General features: G+C 37.4%; 1 protein-coding gene across 1 annotated transcript in view; it reads left to right on the forward strand.

Annotated features, from left to right (window-relative positions):
• CEP83 (centrosomal protein 83) overlaps window positions 1–15,323 on the forward strand; it is a 29,349-nt gene that overhangs the window by 3,568 nt on the left and 10,458 nt on the right. Inside the window, exons 4-9 of the mRNA XM_015812802.2 lie at window positions 581–712; window positions 2,695–2,946; window positions 4,448–4,579; window positions 10,048–10,162; window positions 11,815–11,959; window positions 12,638–12,787. Coding sequence (XP_015668288.1) covers window positions 581–712; window positions 2,695–2,946; window positions 4,448–4,579; window positions 10,048–10,162; window positions 11,815–11,959; window positions 12,638–12,787 — 926 coding nt within the window. The remainder of the gene's footprint in view (window positions 1–580; window positions 713–2,694; window positions 2,947–4,447; window positions 4,580–10,047; window positions 10,163–11,814; window positions 11,960–12,637; window positions 12,788–15,323) is intronic.

Here is a 15,323-nt window from a genome sequence, read left to right on the forward strand (position 1 = left end):
CCGAAAGATTAAGTTCATGTGCCAGATCAAAGAAGGTCCTTGGTAATATTTTCCTTTTCTTTTTATTTTTCTTATCACTATTATAATCTTTCTTTGCATCCACCACCGCATTATAATCACCCACAATACAAATATTTAAATGACCCAATTCTATCAATTTCTCATGTAGTTTATAATAAAAGTCGTATTGATTCTCATTTGGTGCATATATTACTACTAACAACCAGATTTTCTGTTCACTTTGTATTTCTATTATCAATAGTTTGCTTTTAAAAAGAGACAGGACTCTCTCCAGGGGTTTGACACCAGGAGTTCATTAATTGAGCTCCATGAAGAAACTGCAACATCTTGATCTCAAATAATTTTAATGTTGCTGGGAAATACTATAAAGTACAAGCAGCTTTCCTTACAACTCTTTAGTAAGCTATTAGTATAAAACTACCTCATGTGGTACTTCAGTAAGAACACTAAAATAATAAAAACTTATAATTCTAATTCTGTTGCTACATGTAATTTGGAAGGCCAAATTTTTGTATTTTTGTTTGCTCCAGTTCAATCACACACGTTGTTTTTAATTTAGGAAGTAGAAAAATATAGAACAGAATATAACAAACTTCGTTATGAACATACTTTCCTCAAATCAGAATTTGAACATCAGAGAGAAGAGCATGCCCGTGTATTAGAAGAAAATAAAATAAGATACGAAGCTGAGGTAAGTCCTAATATAAAATTATATCTGTACAATCATATTTTAGATTTTTTAAAAGAGATTGATCAGTGTATCCAGCTTACGGTATTATTCCATGTTCGTTGGTAACTTCATTTTTTATTTCATTGAGCTTAATCCCAAATAGGTTTGTTTAGGATTTTAATTTTAAATTGTAATCATGCTTTGAGATGTGTAAGTGGATTACTTTGTTTTTCTTCTCTTCATTTGTGAAATGAAAGTAATAGGGCTGTATACTGAACATAATTTTCTGTTCAGGGTCCATTTCAGAAAAAGCTGTTTATGATCAGATTGAAACAGGCTGTCTGCTTTAGCTTGATCCAAGACAAGATTTATCCCACTGACTAGCATGCAAGGAACACAAATGGCTCATCTTTTCCCCTTATGGAATGGAATAAGCTTTGAAGGAATGTAAGGAAACTGAGAAATTGAAGACAAGTGTTAGTTATTTAGCTCAAAACAGTCTTGTGGTGAAAAAATCTTTACAAATGTTTATTTAAAGTGTGTACTGTATATGGGAAAAGGTACTGCAATGCACAACGGGCATTAGACAGCAGTATTACTGGCAATGTGCAGGGTGCTACTACTATTACTGCTGCTTCTGTGATAGGAAGAAAGCTATAAATCATGGCACAGTGAATCATTTTATGATTATAAAATCAATAAAATAAGTTATTTGTCTCTATCATCTTCCTAATCCTGGTGTTTTATTAAAAATGGACAAAAGGAATGATTTTTTGCAAACAAATGATTATCAGATTGAGTGTCTTCCTCTTTATAGAAGCACAGTAAAGAACAGAATAATTCATAAAATGTGTCTAGTTTTGGTTACTTTGTAGGGATCCTCTTAAAGCATAAACAGTGTCCTGCTGGACCAGACCCCTGGCCCATGTACTCCAGCAGTCTGTGTTTACAGTAGCCAATGAACTATGCAAGGAAGCCTATTAGTCTCCCAGCAGATACTTTCAGAAGCAATAATCATTCCCTTGACTTCCATGAATTAATCCAATCTTTTTTGAAGTTAACCATGCAGGTAGAGAGTTACTTTGAAATAGAGGTTAAGGCACCAGACTAGAAACTGGGAGACAGGAATTCTAGCTCTGCCTTAGACATAAGGCCAGCTGGATGACTTGGGCCAGTCTCACAGCCCTAGGAAGGAGACAATAGCAAGCTGCTTCTGAAACCTTGCCAAAAAAGCCTGCAGTTGTCCAGGCAGTTGGCAGGAGTCAACAGTGATTCAGACACACAAGTTGGTAGCTAGCCTCATATCTCGGGGTAGGAAATCCTAAAGTTTAGTTATGCTTTGAGTAAAAAAAAATATCCTGATTCTTCAAGGATTCAGAATAATTCAGTGTCATTAGCAAACTTGGCTATTCCTCTAATGTTTGATTGTAAATCCTTTATAAATCTGGGGAAAATGTTAGAAACATTTTTAAAGGCACAATCCCAGGCCATTTCTGTCTCTATGAATACAGATTAAGCCTAAATCTGCCTGCTTGAATTCATATTTTAGATTTTGTCTAGAATTTGATATGAGAATTAATTACACTAAAAATCCGACTCTTGGGAATCATAGTAAACGAATAAAACCGAGCACCAAGAGAAGTAATTTGATATATATAAGTGATTTAACAGATGTGCTCACACATTAGAAATATTATTCCAAATATGACGAGATATTTCTTGTCCTCCTGCTTTAGCCATTTTCTGCATGCTTTATACTTTGAGCACCCCTTTCCTCCCCCCATTCCCTAATGCTAATTGCTTATCAACCACATTTCCTCTTTGACAGCTATTTTAATAAAGTATGATGAGGTCTGGTCAAAAAATAAATCTCATGTGTGATGGATTCTCATATTTTCATTTTCCCATATATTGTAAGCTTTGATATTGCTCCATATGTGTACATGGTGACTATCCTGAGGATAGCATTGGGACATTAATGTTTTCTGTTCAAATACTAATAGATTACAAGGCTGGATAAAGATAAAGAAGAGTTGCATAATCAGCTGCTTAGTATTGATCCTACAAGAGATAACAAGCGTGTTGAAGCACTATTAAGAGAAAAGGCCCAACTATTGCAGAAATTGAAGGGATTAGAAGCTGAAGTAACAGAACTAAGAGCACAGAGAGAAAATTCTGGTGTGCAAGCAGAAAATGTGCAAAGAATACAGTTGCGACAGTTAGCTGAGATGCAAGCTGCAATGAGAACTTTGGAGGTAAAAAAAACCCCACTTGAATTGTTTCTGTATAGGCATAATAAAAATGCACTCTGTATGTATGAATTTCAAGAATTTGGCCAATGGTCTAAATGCACATCAGGCTATGAGTGAATCTTAGTGATCAGCTTTTTTTTTAAATAGGAAACAAAATTGTACTGTAAAATGTATAAATAGTTCTTTTTACACTGGTGAGATATTATATGACTAATTAAGTTTTCATTGTTGCCTTCTGGGAGCAGGCTTCTTGGTACCTGAATCAGAACAACTAGATTCTGTAACAGCTTTGTTCCATATAGTATCAACCTTGTTAACTCTCAAGACTCTTTTTTCCACTAGATATTGAAAATGGACTGTGATTATACGTTTTTGTGTCATTTTTATATAACTTGGCATTTTTGGTGTTATATTATTGTTATGCTTGGGATGGTGACATTGTTCAGTGGGTGGCGTTCCTTCTTTTGAGAGTGGGGCATTGGAATTTCATTTTAATGTGTGCCGTTGTGTAGACAGGTAAATTGCAATAAAGGTTATCTTAATCATGTTTTGGAAAATTTTCTAACCCAGCTTAAACACTTTACATCTATATAATATGTATGCATAGTGTAGTAGAATAAGCTTTCCCCCCCTCAAATTCTGCACATCATAATTCTTAATCATTACCCTCTGAGACTTAAAGTAAATTCTTCAGGATTTCAGAAAGCCATTTCTTATAAACTGTTCTTTTTAAAAGGTGTGGGTTATTTTCAGCTATGAAGCCTAATATTCTTTGGAGAACTGGGTGTTACAGCCTTTCCTTAAATCATAATTAGCACTAAGCATAGTTCTGAGTTATAATAAATTGACATTAAAAATGAAAGTCATCTGGAAGAGAGAAGTGATAGAAAGAAGTCATACATGACAAGATTTTTGCACATTAGGCTAAATCATGATTTAATGTTGCATGCTAGTTAAACTATTTTATTACATTAGATAAGCTTACTGTATATAAACTAGATGACTTATTTTCCTTAAGTCTTTTTCCCTATACCCACAGCTTTTATCTTGACTGCTGTCAGCAATCTGTAAAATCATAAGTGCTTTTGAAACAGAGTTGAGAGCATTAAAAACAATGTTTCATATACCAGTGTGGAGCTGCTATTCCCTATTCTGTGGTAGTTCTCTTTGGTCCCAAACTGATGGAGTTTCAGTTCAGATTGCTGAGTTCTTTGCTTTTTAACAATTGTATGAACATCTATTTTTGCTTTATAAAACAGGCACGATAACCATCACAGCCTCACAAAGTTAAAATCTATTGTTATCCAAATGGACATTCACCATAATAGTAATAAAATATTATGTTTTGATAATACTAAAGACTACAACATTAAGATAATATAAGATAATTTAATTTACATCAGTAGAAATGCTTCAGTGTAAACAAGTTTCAGACTATAATTCAAATGTAATTTCTCCCAATGAATTCAATTTGCTAATGTAATTTTTTTTTTCTAATTTTAAGGCAGAAAAACAATCTGGTAAAATGCAGCTTGAACGCATTGAAAAAGAATTGCAGATAAGCAATGAACAAAATACGGATTTAATAGGCAAGCTTCACAAAGCTGAACGAGAGATTGATGCCTTGAATACTAAAGTAAGTATTTTATGTAGTCTAGCATATATGTTCAGGTATATTGAAGGAGATATGTCTAATTGGGTCTATTTCATTTATTTTCTTTTGCTTTCATAATTTTATCTAACAACAACAACAACAACAACAACAACAACAACAACAACAACAATAATAATAATAATAATAATAATAATAATAATAATAATAATAATAATAATAATAATAAAAAGTTGGAAGGGACCTTGGAGGTCATCAAGTCCAACCCCCTGCTCAGGCAGGTAACCCTATACCATTTCGGACAAATGGCTGTCCAGTCTCTTCTTAAAAACTTCCAGTGTTGGAGCATTCACAGCTTCTGGAGGCAGGTTGTTCCACTGGTTAATTGTTCTAACTGTCAGGAAGTTTCTCCTTACTTCTAGGTTGCTTCTCTCCTTGATTAGTTTCCATCCGTTGCTTCTTGTCCTGCCTTCAGGTGCTTTGTGGCAGCCCCTGAGATATTGGAACATTGCTATCATGTCCCCCCTCTTCCTTCTCTTTGTTAAACTAGACATACCCAATTCCAGCAACCGTTCCTTATATGTTTTAGCCTCCAGTCCCCTAATCAACTTTGTTGCTCTTCTCTGTACTCTTTCTAGAGTCTCAACATCTTTTTTACATTGTGGTGACCAAAACTGGATGCAGCATTACAAGTGTGGCCTTTTACAAAGTGATTCTACTGGTCATATATTTTTTTCATAAGCCACATTTTGTAGCTTTTATTATGAACCAATGAAGCTGCCTTAGGTCAAATCAGAATGTTGGTTGATCTCAGTGTTATCGTATCCAAGATTTAATTCTCATTTGAAGTAGTTATACTGATTCTGATTGAGTCATTTCTCACAACAGATCAAAACTCTCATGATAAAATGTTCTTTCATTTGAAAACTTTCCATTCACCTGGGAAATTAGATATCCTGGAGAAGAATTTGAGTTCAGTTTTTATTTTAATAAATTCACTTTCTATTTGGAGGATATGGAGAACATAAAATAACATTTATATCTGGAAGACCACCAGGTGGCAGTAAAGATACATATAATTCTTGTCACCCAGACCCAGTAGTTCTGGGCCAAAAATAGTCCTATGTCTAATTTTTGAGAGCTTGAACTAAAAAGGCTAAGGACTGAGCCTTGTATCTTATGTGTACATTGTTTAATTACTATAATTCAAGCAAACAACTAGTAATTTAGTTCTAAAAATCTCTCGGATTATTTCAAGTAATTTCCCCTTTAGAAATAAAGCCAAAATGTCAGTGTCAAATGGAGACTTTACTCTCCATTTTGAAACTAAAAATATCTCATAAAATATTTTCTACTCTACTCTGTTCCTATTCATATTCCTATTTATTCCTGATTGGCCCAATAATTTATATATTAATTATATATCTCATCATATATAATATTTTGAATAATAGAATCACAGTTATGTAATATTTTGATGCCAGTTGCAAATATATGTAGATCCGGGTTGAACTCTGGAGTCCATGGTGTTCTCTGAGCTTAGTTTTTTACTTGCAGACATTTCATTAACAAACTAGGGAACACCGTGGTGATAGTCAGGAGTGGGATTTGCTTTCTTATCCCTTTCTCTGAAGGCTTGCATTTAGAAAAATCTCTTCTTAGATTTCTTGATTAGCTCAACTCACTGATGTAAATTTGCATACAGTAATTTGCCCTGTCAGCATTGTTTTCTCCTTGGTAGTTCCTTAATTAAGGTATTATTTATTGCTCGATTGTCTGGTATTAATCTCTGTTTATTGAGGTGTTGAGAAGGTGTTCTTGTCGTGTACCTTCTATGATGAACTGTTTTGTAGCACAGCTACTTACTGTATATCAAAGAAATATCATTTTATTAGCAATCAAGAGATTATGATAATAATAATAAAGTTGGAAGGGATCTTGGAGATCATCTAGTCCAACGCCCTGCTCAGGCAGGAAACCCTATACCATTTCGGACAATTAGATAATGTCAAATTTATCTTCAAAGATATAAAAGCTTTTATTTTTAATGGTGGGCCTTTAATAATAATTAAAAGTTTATGAAGGGACATACTAAATCTTTATAATATAAATAGTGTTCTTTATTCATAATGTAGCTGCCATTTTTATGGAAAAAAGTGATAGTCAAAATTAAAACATGCTTCATTTTTGAACTTCCACACAATAGCAGATTATGGAATACATTTAACATGGGTTAAATGGGTTTCAAGAACATTCCTCTTGCTGCTTAATTGTCACCAACATGTAATTATTGTACAGTGTACAGAAAAGCTTAAACTATAGAATGTCTCAGTTCAGACTGTAATTGCCTTTTGGATTTAAATTTTCTTTTGAAAGCTAGTTTTGTGTTGTTTTTTTTAATGAGGCGGGAAGTTAAATATATTTAGCTTTCAAACTGTGTTAAATTGCAAAGCAGCATGTTGTAATTTCTTTTCTAAAGATAGCTATATTCAGTGCCTGCAGAGTATCATAAGAAAATGGAGGAGGGCAACAATCTCAGTGAAGAACATCACTGGGCAAGATTTAACTGTAGTTAAGATTAGCATTTTTCTAATATGAAGATGCATGTTATTCAGTCGACAGATTGCATTTTTAAGCATAAAGCAAAGAGCAAATTGGCTGGGTCAGAGGCAGCTTACTGGTGCTCACAGAATGCTTTAGAATGTTTTGCTTTCTGAACTTCACAACCAACCTGCATTTACAAAAGTTGCAGTATCCGATATCACATGATTGCGATTTGTGACCTTACCTGATTATTTACCACAAACAAAATCAATGGAGAGGCTGGAAGGAAAGGTCATAAGGTACTCACATAAGTCTCTCTCACAATCAAACCCTACCCCAGCCCCTCTGCACTTGTTTCGTGCCTTGCTGGCTACCCCCCACACATCTTTCCTCATCCATCAGCAACCACTGAAGTCCCCTCACCCCATACATCCCGCACTACTCCCGCTCAGGTGTACTCTTTTCCCTGCCAATCATGTACCCTCCTCCACTTGATAGTGGCCACACCAAGCCACTTCACTTTCCTGCTTCTCTCACATTCTCCCCCATCTTGCAGCAGCCATTTATCTGCCTACTGGCCTGACTGTTAGCCTTCAACTTCTCGATGGCTTCCCAGTAACTTTGGTTGTTAGAAGGTAGCAGGAAGTTGCGAGGAGGTGCTCACTTAATGAACGACAATCCTTGTTTAACGAAGGGCAATGAGGACTGCAGGGATTGCCTTTCTTGAGCATTGCAGTGACATGAAATTACAACTATATAGCTTAGTGATGGAAATTGCCATCCCAATTGTAACTTGAGCACTACTTGTACATTTTAATTTACTGTAATAGGCTGAGTATATATTCTAGTGATACCCATTGCAGAAAGGAATGCATCAATATAAAGTTACATAATGAGCAAAAACTTATCTATTGATGTGAGAGCTAACATTAATTGAATTCAGCTCACAGAACTATGTCCTTTTAAAAAGTAGAACAGGGCAACAGGGAAAGGGAAGACAGGAAGGGTTGGGGTGTGATAGATTAGACTGCATATATTTTGTACTAGAAGGAAATGAGAGCTTAATGAAAGTTTTGTTAAGGCGGAGGAGGGAGATAGTCAAGAATAAACAAATTTAGTAGTGATGGGCAGGAGATAAAATACTAGAAGTAAGGCAGGTTAGAGGAAAGGGGAGGTTTTAGGGAAAAGAGGAAATGAAAATTAATACCCAGCCAGGGTTAACACTAGGATTAATACCCAACCAACAATCAAGCAATAAACAGTACCCCAATCAAGGAATTGCCAACTCAGGTAAACAATCAAATAGTGAACAACAGCCTAATCAAGGAACTACAAGAAGAAAACAACATTCCCACCAACACCAACAGAGCATGTGAAACTGTGGCTTATTTGTGGGGTCCTTGGTGCTCTCTCAGCTTGGTTGGTTTTTGCAAACATTTCATTCATCATCACAATATAAACTGTATTGTTTATTTATAAATTACATTTATAAAAGGTGCCCAACTCTTTTAGGATAGCATACAGATTAAAAATTAAACTCTACAATAAAATTGTTGATGATAGTCTGTAAACCAGGCAAAGTTGATATTAATAGGATTTTACTCTGGAGCACATATCTCACTTAACCGTGGGGGAAAATCCAAAGCCCATTTAAAGGACAGCAAAGTTACAGTAGTTTAAACCTCAGGGAGATACATATTCCAGAGAGCAGGCACTGCAGTCGACATGGCACATCTTCTACCTCCCATTAGATGATACTACTTTAAAAAAGGAACCTAAAGCACAGATCTAACCATGTTGGCAGATCTAACCATGTTGGCAGAGATAAAAGGAGATAAGAGTTTTGTATTAGTGCATCAGCATCAATCCTAAGGAAGATAAGGAGGCATGAGACTCATCCATTGGGAAAACCTCATATGTATTAGGGAGTCTCTATTAAGAGTCATTAGGTGGGAAGTTTTATGTGTGTAATTTAGCCTGAGGGATAATTTAAGAATACCGCTTAAATTGGGAAAGAAGGATGTCCCAGCATGTCTCTCCACGAGCATGACTTCTTTTTAAAATTTGTTTATATTTAATGCAAAGATATGAAAAAGCTTGTAAGCACTTTTTAGTCACCTATCCTTTCTAATATACATATAGGTAGTCCTTGGGTAACAACCAATTGTGTAGAGACCATTCAAAGTTATGACAACACTGAATAAATGGTACTTACTGTGGGTTTTCAAGGTATTGTATACCTTCCTGTCTTTCCCATACACCCTTCAGCACCCTTGGTACTCCCATGATCCTTACCTGGGATTCCCACTTAAGGACCTACACATCTTAAGGTTATATCCGCAACTGAGACAGCTGTGATTGGCACCACTAGGCAATGTGGTCACTAGATATCACACTTCATGACCATATTACTTAGCAATGGCAATCCCAGTCCCAATTGCTTTCATAATCCAAGGACAGCCTATTAAAAAAACGAAAAAGAAATTCCCTAGTATTAAATTAAAAAGCATTGAACAATACCAATGTAGGACAGGTCATTTTTGCACTAAAGTAACAAGATATGAGAAATCAGAAAAGGAATCTAGTTGTAGCTAAAAGCCAGGAAAGAAGAATAAAGTACAAGATTTAGGAAATCTTTTTAGGGAATAGTTTTAAGTGGATACCACTTGAGAAAAGATCTTGCTCTTAACAAAGCCTACAAGCCTTATTTGACAATAATACCTCATGCAAAATATGTTATAAGAGTAGAGGAGTGCAAATATTATTTCAGGCTTTTAGCTAAAACCGGGTTATCTTTCTAAAGCGGGAAGCTCAGAAGAACAGTGGTAATGTTTGTGAGCCTTGCCAGTGAGATATTAATCTTATCATTTTACAACCATTGCAAAAAAGACAAGTTTGCAATATGTTTTTATCAAAACTAAAATTGATTATACATTCTTTTTCTATAGATTGAAGAACTGAAGCATTCACAAAAGATAGAAATAACAAACATTAAGCTGGAGACAGCAAGAACAAAGAGTGAGATAGAAAGAGAAAGGAACAAAATTCAAAGTGCACTGGATGGTAAAATATTAGTATTTCAATTATTTGATATGCCAACAGAAATGTTATATTGGGTGAGATATAATACAGGTGGTCCTTGTTTAGTGGCTGCCTTGGAGAGCGATTATCCGCTGTTACGATGGTGATGAAAAAGTAACTTTGCAACTAATGCCAGCATTTACAATCTTTGCAGCATCTGTCTGTGTCAGCTCTCCCAGGTAAACCAAACATGAAACTCGACTAGAATAGCTAATTCTACTATGTTGTAAGGCTATATTAACAGAATCTTGCAAGTCTGAAAATCCAAATTTTCTGCCACCCCTTTTTAATTGCTTGATCCATTAGGGCAGGTGCTTCCTTCCTTTCTCTGACAGTTAAACCATCAGGGGCTCCTTCCTTTCTTGTCTGATTGTTTGCTAGGTAGCATTTCTTTCCCTCATTCCCCAAAGTCATCCCTATATTCCATTACATTCAGTCATATTTTGCTTTACTGTTAGTTAGCCCTCATCCTGTGCCTGACTCATTCCTACCCACAGAGCAGAGAGATTGCTTAAATGAGGGATCTCGAGCTGCTTTTCTCTATAATGCAGTGTATCCCTAAAAAAATGCTAACAGCAAGTTAACAAACTGACCTCTAAAGGCTTTTGTTTGCTCCTAAGCAGCTCTTGCTAATTATCCCAGTGCTGGGATGATCATTCCAAAGCGTGGAGGGGGGAAGAGAGGGCTTTAATATTTGCCCTTTAACATGGTTTTCTTGTGAGTCAAGTTCTGGTAACCTTCCCCACTGTCTGGGATCACATGGCTGTTTGAGGTCGTTTCATTCTGATGCTGTACAGGGAAGGCTAAAATAAAATTGCTAAGCACAGGTGAGGTCACTTGGTTTTTACTTTAGCAACTGCCTCGCTTCATGACTGAGTTGATAGTCCAGTTGTGGTTGCTAAATGAGGAATACCTGATAACAATAACAGTCACTGAACTTATCTGATGACTGCTAAAATGCACTTTGTGTATTTTTGAGCAGTATAAGTAAGCTGGTGCCTACTGTTAGGCCATTAAGCATATTGCTTGGTGCACAATAGGCTCACTATACTAATTTTTAAATGCTTAGATTGTTTTTATTAAGATAAAAAGGAAGCTGGCATATTGCAGAGCATGGCTGACAGAAACAGCATTATCCAGCAATAGCTTCTTACCACAAAAGGCTTCTTAGAAAATAAAAGGCATGGAGGAGGATTATGTTCATTATTTTTTATATATTTGTTAATTTGACTATTCGTGATCATGAGCTTGATTTTATCTAATTTTCAAAATATTACCCTTACTTCTAGCTCTGTGCTCATAGAGATAAATGTAGTAATTCGGGAGGTTTAATGAAGTAATTCCTAGATGAGAGGAAATGTCTGCTTGGTTTGAAAATATTTCTTGTACATTTCCACTGTGATATTTCTCTAATATTTGTGATATTTTGTTTTTAGGGAAGAGGTATATTTGTAGATTTCCTCTAAGTTGTGTGATATGAAATAGTGCAAGCCTGTATTGTATTTGGAAAAAAGAATGACCCAAAGTGTCCTTGGTTGCCTGGTTAGGATACATAGGAGTCAATTCTATTTTCTCACTGTCTGCAGCATAATTGAGATTATAGAACAATAACTTTTTTTAACATATAACAACAGGATTACATTCAGATAACGAAATACTTAAGACAACTCTTGAGCGGCAGAAAGCACTTTCAGTAGAAAAAGATCGTGAATTAGTACGTAGAATACAAGCTGCCAAAGAAGAAGGCTTCCAAAAAATTGCAGCATTACAGGAGGAGAAGTATGTACACTTTGTTTTTTCCACCTTTTTAAAAAATATAAACTGCAATGTCTGCCTTTGATTCTCTTGATTATAATTCATTGTGCATCCTGTCCTGGCTATAAAATTAATGTTATTTCAACTGCTGTTGACATTTCTATACCTTTTTTTTGATATCTCATTTTTTGTTTCCATGCCCTTTTCATTGCCAAAAATTTGTTTGCTTACTTCAACGTTATCCATGAGGAAATACGGTATATTCAGTTTTTGCTGTACTCCTAGGGCTTTGCCAGTAAGAGATTTTCTGATATTACAGAAGGTGTATGTATATACTTTAGTGTGATAGTGGCATTTTTTTTTAATGGGATGGGTATCTGATATCTTACTGGTATCTGATCCTGCTATGACAGTCAGATTAGTGTAGCGGTAAAGGCATCAGCCTAGAAACTCAGAGACTGATAGTTCTAATCCCATGTTAGGGCAAAGCCAGTTGGGTGACCTTGAGCCAGTCCCTTCCTCCCTAGAAAGGAGGCAGTGGCAAACTACTTCAGAAAAACTTTGCCAAGAAAACTGCAGGGACTTGTCCAAGAAGTCACCAGGAGTCAATGCTGACTTGAAGCCCCCCCCCCTCAGTCTGCCCTATTAAACATAATCATATCATTTAAACAACCTCTTTTACAGCTATTCACTATATTTCAGGTTAGAAATTGAAACTAAATTAACTGAAGTAGAGAAAACCAGAATGGAGCAAGATGCTCAGAGGCAATCGGAGAAAGATCAGTATGAAGAAAAGATTTCTGCTCTGCGCTTGGAAGAAGAGTCCACCAAAAGGGAAATCCAAAATCTTAGGTAAGGTACTATGTAAGGATTTAATGTATTTAAAAAGCTCTTAGAACCTAACAATTTAGTTACACAAGGTGGATATTAAAGCAAGCACTTTGTTTCCAATAAAGATAAAGCAGAATTACTACTACTATTAATCCTATTTGTTTATAAAGCACTTTGTTAAGTTACCAGTTTTACATTAATTTGTTAAGAATAAGTTTCTTTGCAGCACTTTCTTGTACAGATATTGCTATCCATCTCTAATTCTGTGACAGTTTTATTCCTTCAGCCTTATTATTTTAGTTTAGACAAAATTTATTAAAATGCATCTTATAGTTGAAAATTAATTGAAAAATCCATTTTCTATTAGGAAAATGAACACAAGAAAATAAAATAAAGATGGGAATAAAAGCAGAAAAACCAACAAGATAGCCTTTTATTGCTGTTTATAATCTCAGAAAATGTTTAAATGTCTTTATCTCTCCCTTACATCTTTATCACTTCTTCCTTGGCTACCAGATCACTTAGTGTTTAACATCAAGGGATTAATGTATAATTTGGCCTTACTTTATTACTTATGCAATAGTAATGCTTTCCTGACTAAAGTCTTTGCTGCTTCTTTATTATAATAATGTAGTACAGTGGTGGCGAACCTATGGCACGCGTGCCAGAGGCGGCACTCAGAGCCCTCTCTGTGGGCACGCACGCCATGTCCCAGAGATGGCAACCATCCCTCTTCAACCAGCCGCCCGCTAACTCACCGAGGTCCCACTTGGCCGGATTTATCCCGGCACAGCTGGTTTCCCTCTCCCCCTGTCCCATCCCTCCTGCCCTTGTATGCTCTCCTTTTCCCGGGCACGACCTACTGCATCGCCTCCTCAGCTGTTGGCCGTCCGTCTAGCTCAGAGGCGGCTTCTCTGAACTGCTGGCGGTGGGCTGCGGAGCCCCAAAGTGCACTGGTCGAGGCCTGGCAGGCTGTGGCTGCTGACGGACTCCGTCAGCCCCCATGCACTCGCTGGCCTCTGTGTACGGGGGCCAATGGTGTCAGGCAGCAGCCGCCCTGGCCCATCTCGCCTTGCCCCGCGGCAATGGCACCCCCGCCCTACCTCACCTCGCCTCACCCAGCAGGACAAGCCCACCTTAGCCACACCCACCCAGTCTGCCATAACCACCACAGCCACACCCACCCAGTGGGCAATGCCCACTGGCACCCGGCGATAAATAAGTGGGTTTTGGGTTGCAGTTTGGGCAGTCGGTCCCTAAAAGGTTCGCCATCACTGATGTAGTATTTCCCAATGTCGGCATTTTGCAAGATTTATGTTTTGTGGAATTAATTTCTTGAAATTCAACTGTTAACTGACTGTTTGTTCCAAAATTTTTCTGTATCCCAAACTTCCAGCTTGAATTAATCCTCAGCCCTTGATTAAGACAATCATTGTTTTTTACAGCACTCAGTGTGGCATTTTATGCTCAATTAAGAATTAAAGGAGAGTTTAAATCATTCAGAATATTTAAATACTTCAATTCTGTTATATTCAATGACTGTTCGAAGTTAAAGTGGCACTGGACAAGTGGTACTTACAACCGGTCCCTGAAGTTACGGCTGATGCAACTCCCTGTAGTCACGTGATCAAAATTTGGGTGCTTGGCAGTCTACCTACATTTAGGATGTTTCAGCTCTTGGCACCCACCTATCTTCCCTCATATCTCTGCCCTTTTGGCCACTCTGCACAGCGGCCCTGCACAGCAGTACTCCTCAGTGGCACTATTGAGGCTGAAGTAGAGGTCCGGAGTGCTCAACAGTCTCAGCCAGCTGTCATTGCCATCAGGCTCAGCTTCAGCCCCAGTGCTGCTGCAGAGTGTTGCCTTAAACACCCCAGAACCAAAACATAAAACCCTCACTGCCCCGTGCGCCACAAGTCCTGCCACACTCAACAGGCCTTAGCTATCTTCCTCCTGCTGCTTGCAGCCTGGCCCTGTATGAGGCAGCTTCGGGCCAAGTCAAGCCTTCTTCCCAAGGCCACTCATGCCATTCTCCAAATAGCACATCATGAAGCGAGCTATTTGGAGATACATAGGTGGGAGTAGTTCACGATGAGCTGGTGGTTCGGAAACCCATTGGAAAGTGTTTGAGACCTTATTTATTTATTTATTTATTTATTTATTTGTTAAATTTATATACCGCCCTATCTCCCTTGCGGGACTCAGGGCGGTGAACAGGCGATACTAAAAACCACAATAATAAATAAATAGTTTGTTTTAAAATCGAATTAAATAACAGGCCTGTTCTAAAAACACACCCGTAAAAAACCCCCCACTGAAACATAATCAAACTACGCCAGGCCGGCCGCACGGAATAGTTGGGCCTTCAGGGCTCGGCGAAAAAGGCGCAGGTCCGCAACTGTACGTAGGTCGGGGGGTAGGTCATTCCAGAGGGCAGGAGCTGCCACAGAGAAGGCTCTCCCCCTGGGGGTCGCCAGCCGGCATTGTCTGGCCGACGGCACTCTAAGGAGGCCCTCTCTGTGGGAGCGGACTGGTCGAAGGGAGGTGTTTGGTAGGA

Source organism: Protobothrops mucrosquamatus, unplaced genomic scaffold (genome assembly GCF_001527695.2).
Source record: "Protobothrops mucrosquamatus isolate PMUCROS unplaced genomic scaffold, P.Mucros_1.0 scaffold_65, whole genome shotgun sequence".
Taxonomy (NCBI): Eukaryota; Metazoa; Chordata; class Lepidosauria; order Squamata; family Viperidae; genus Protobothrops; species Protobothrops mucrosquamatus.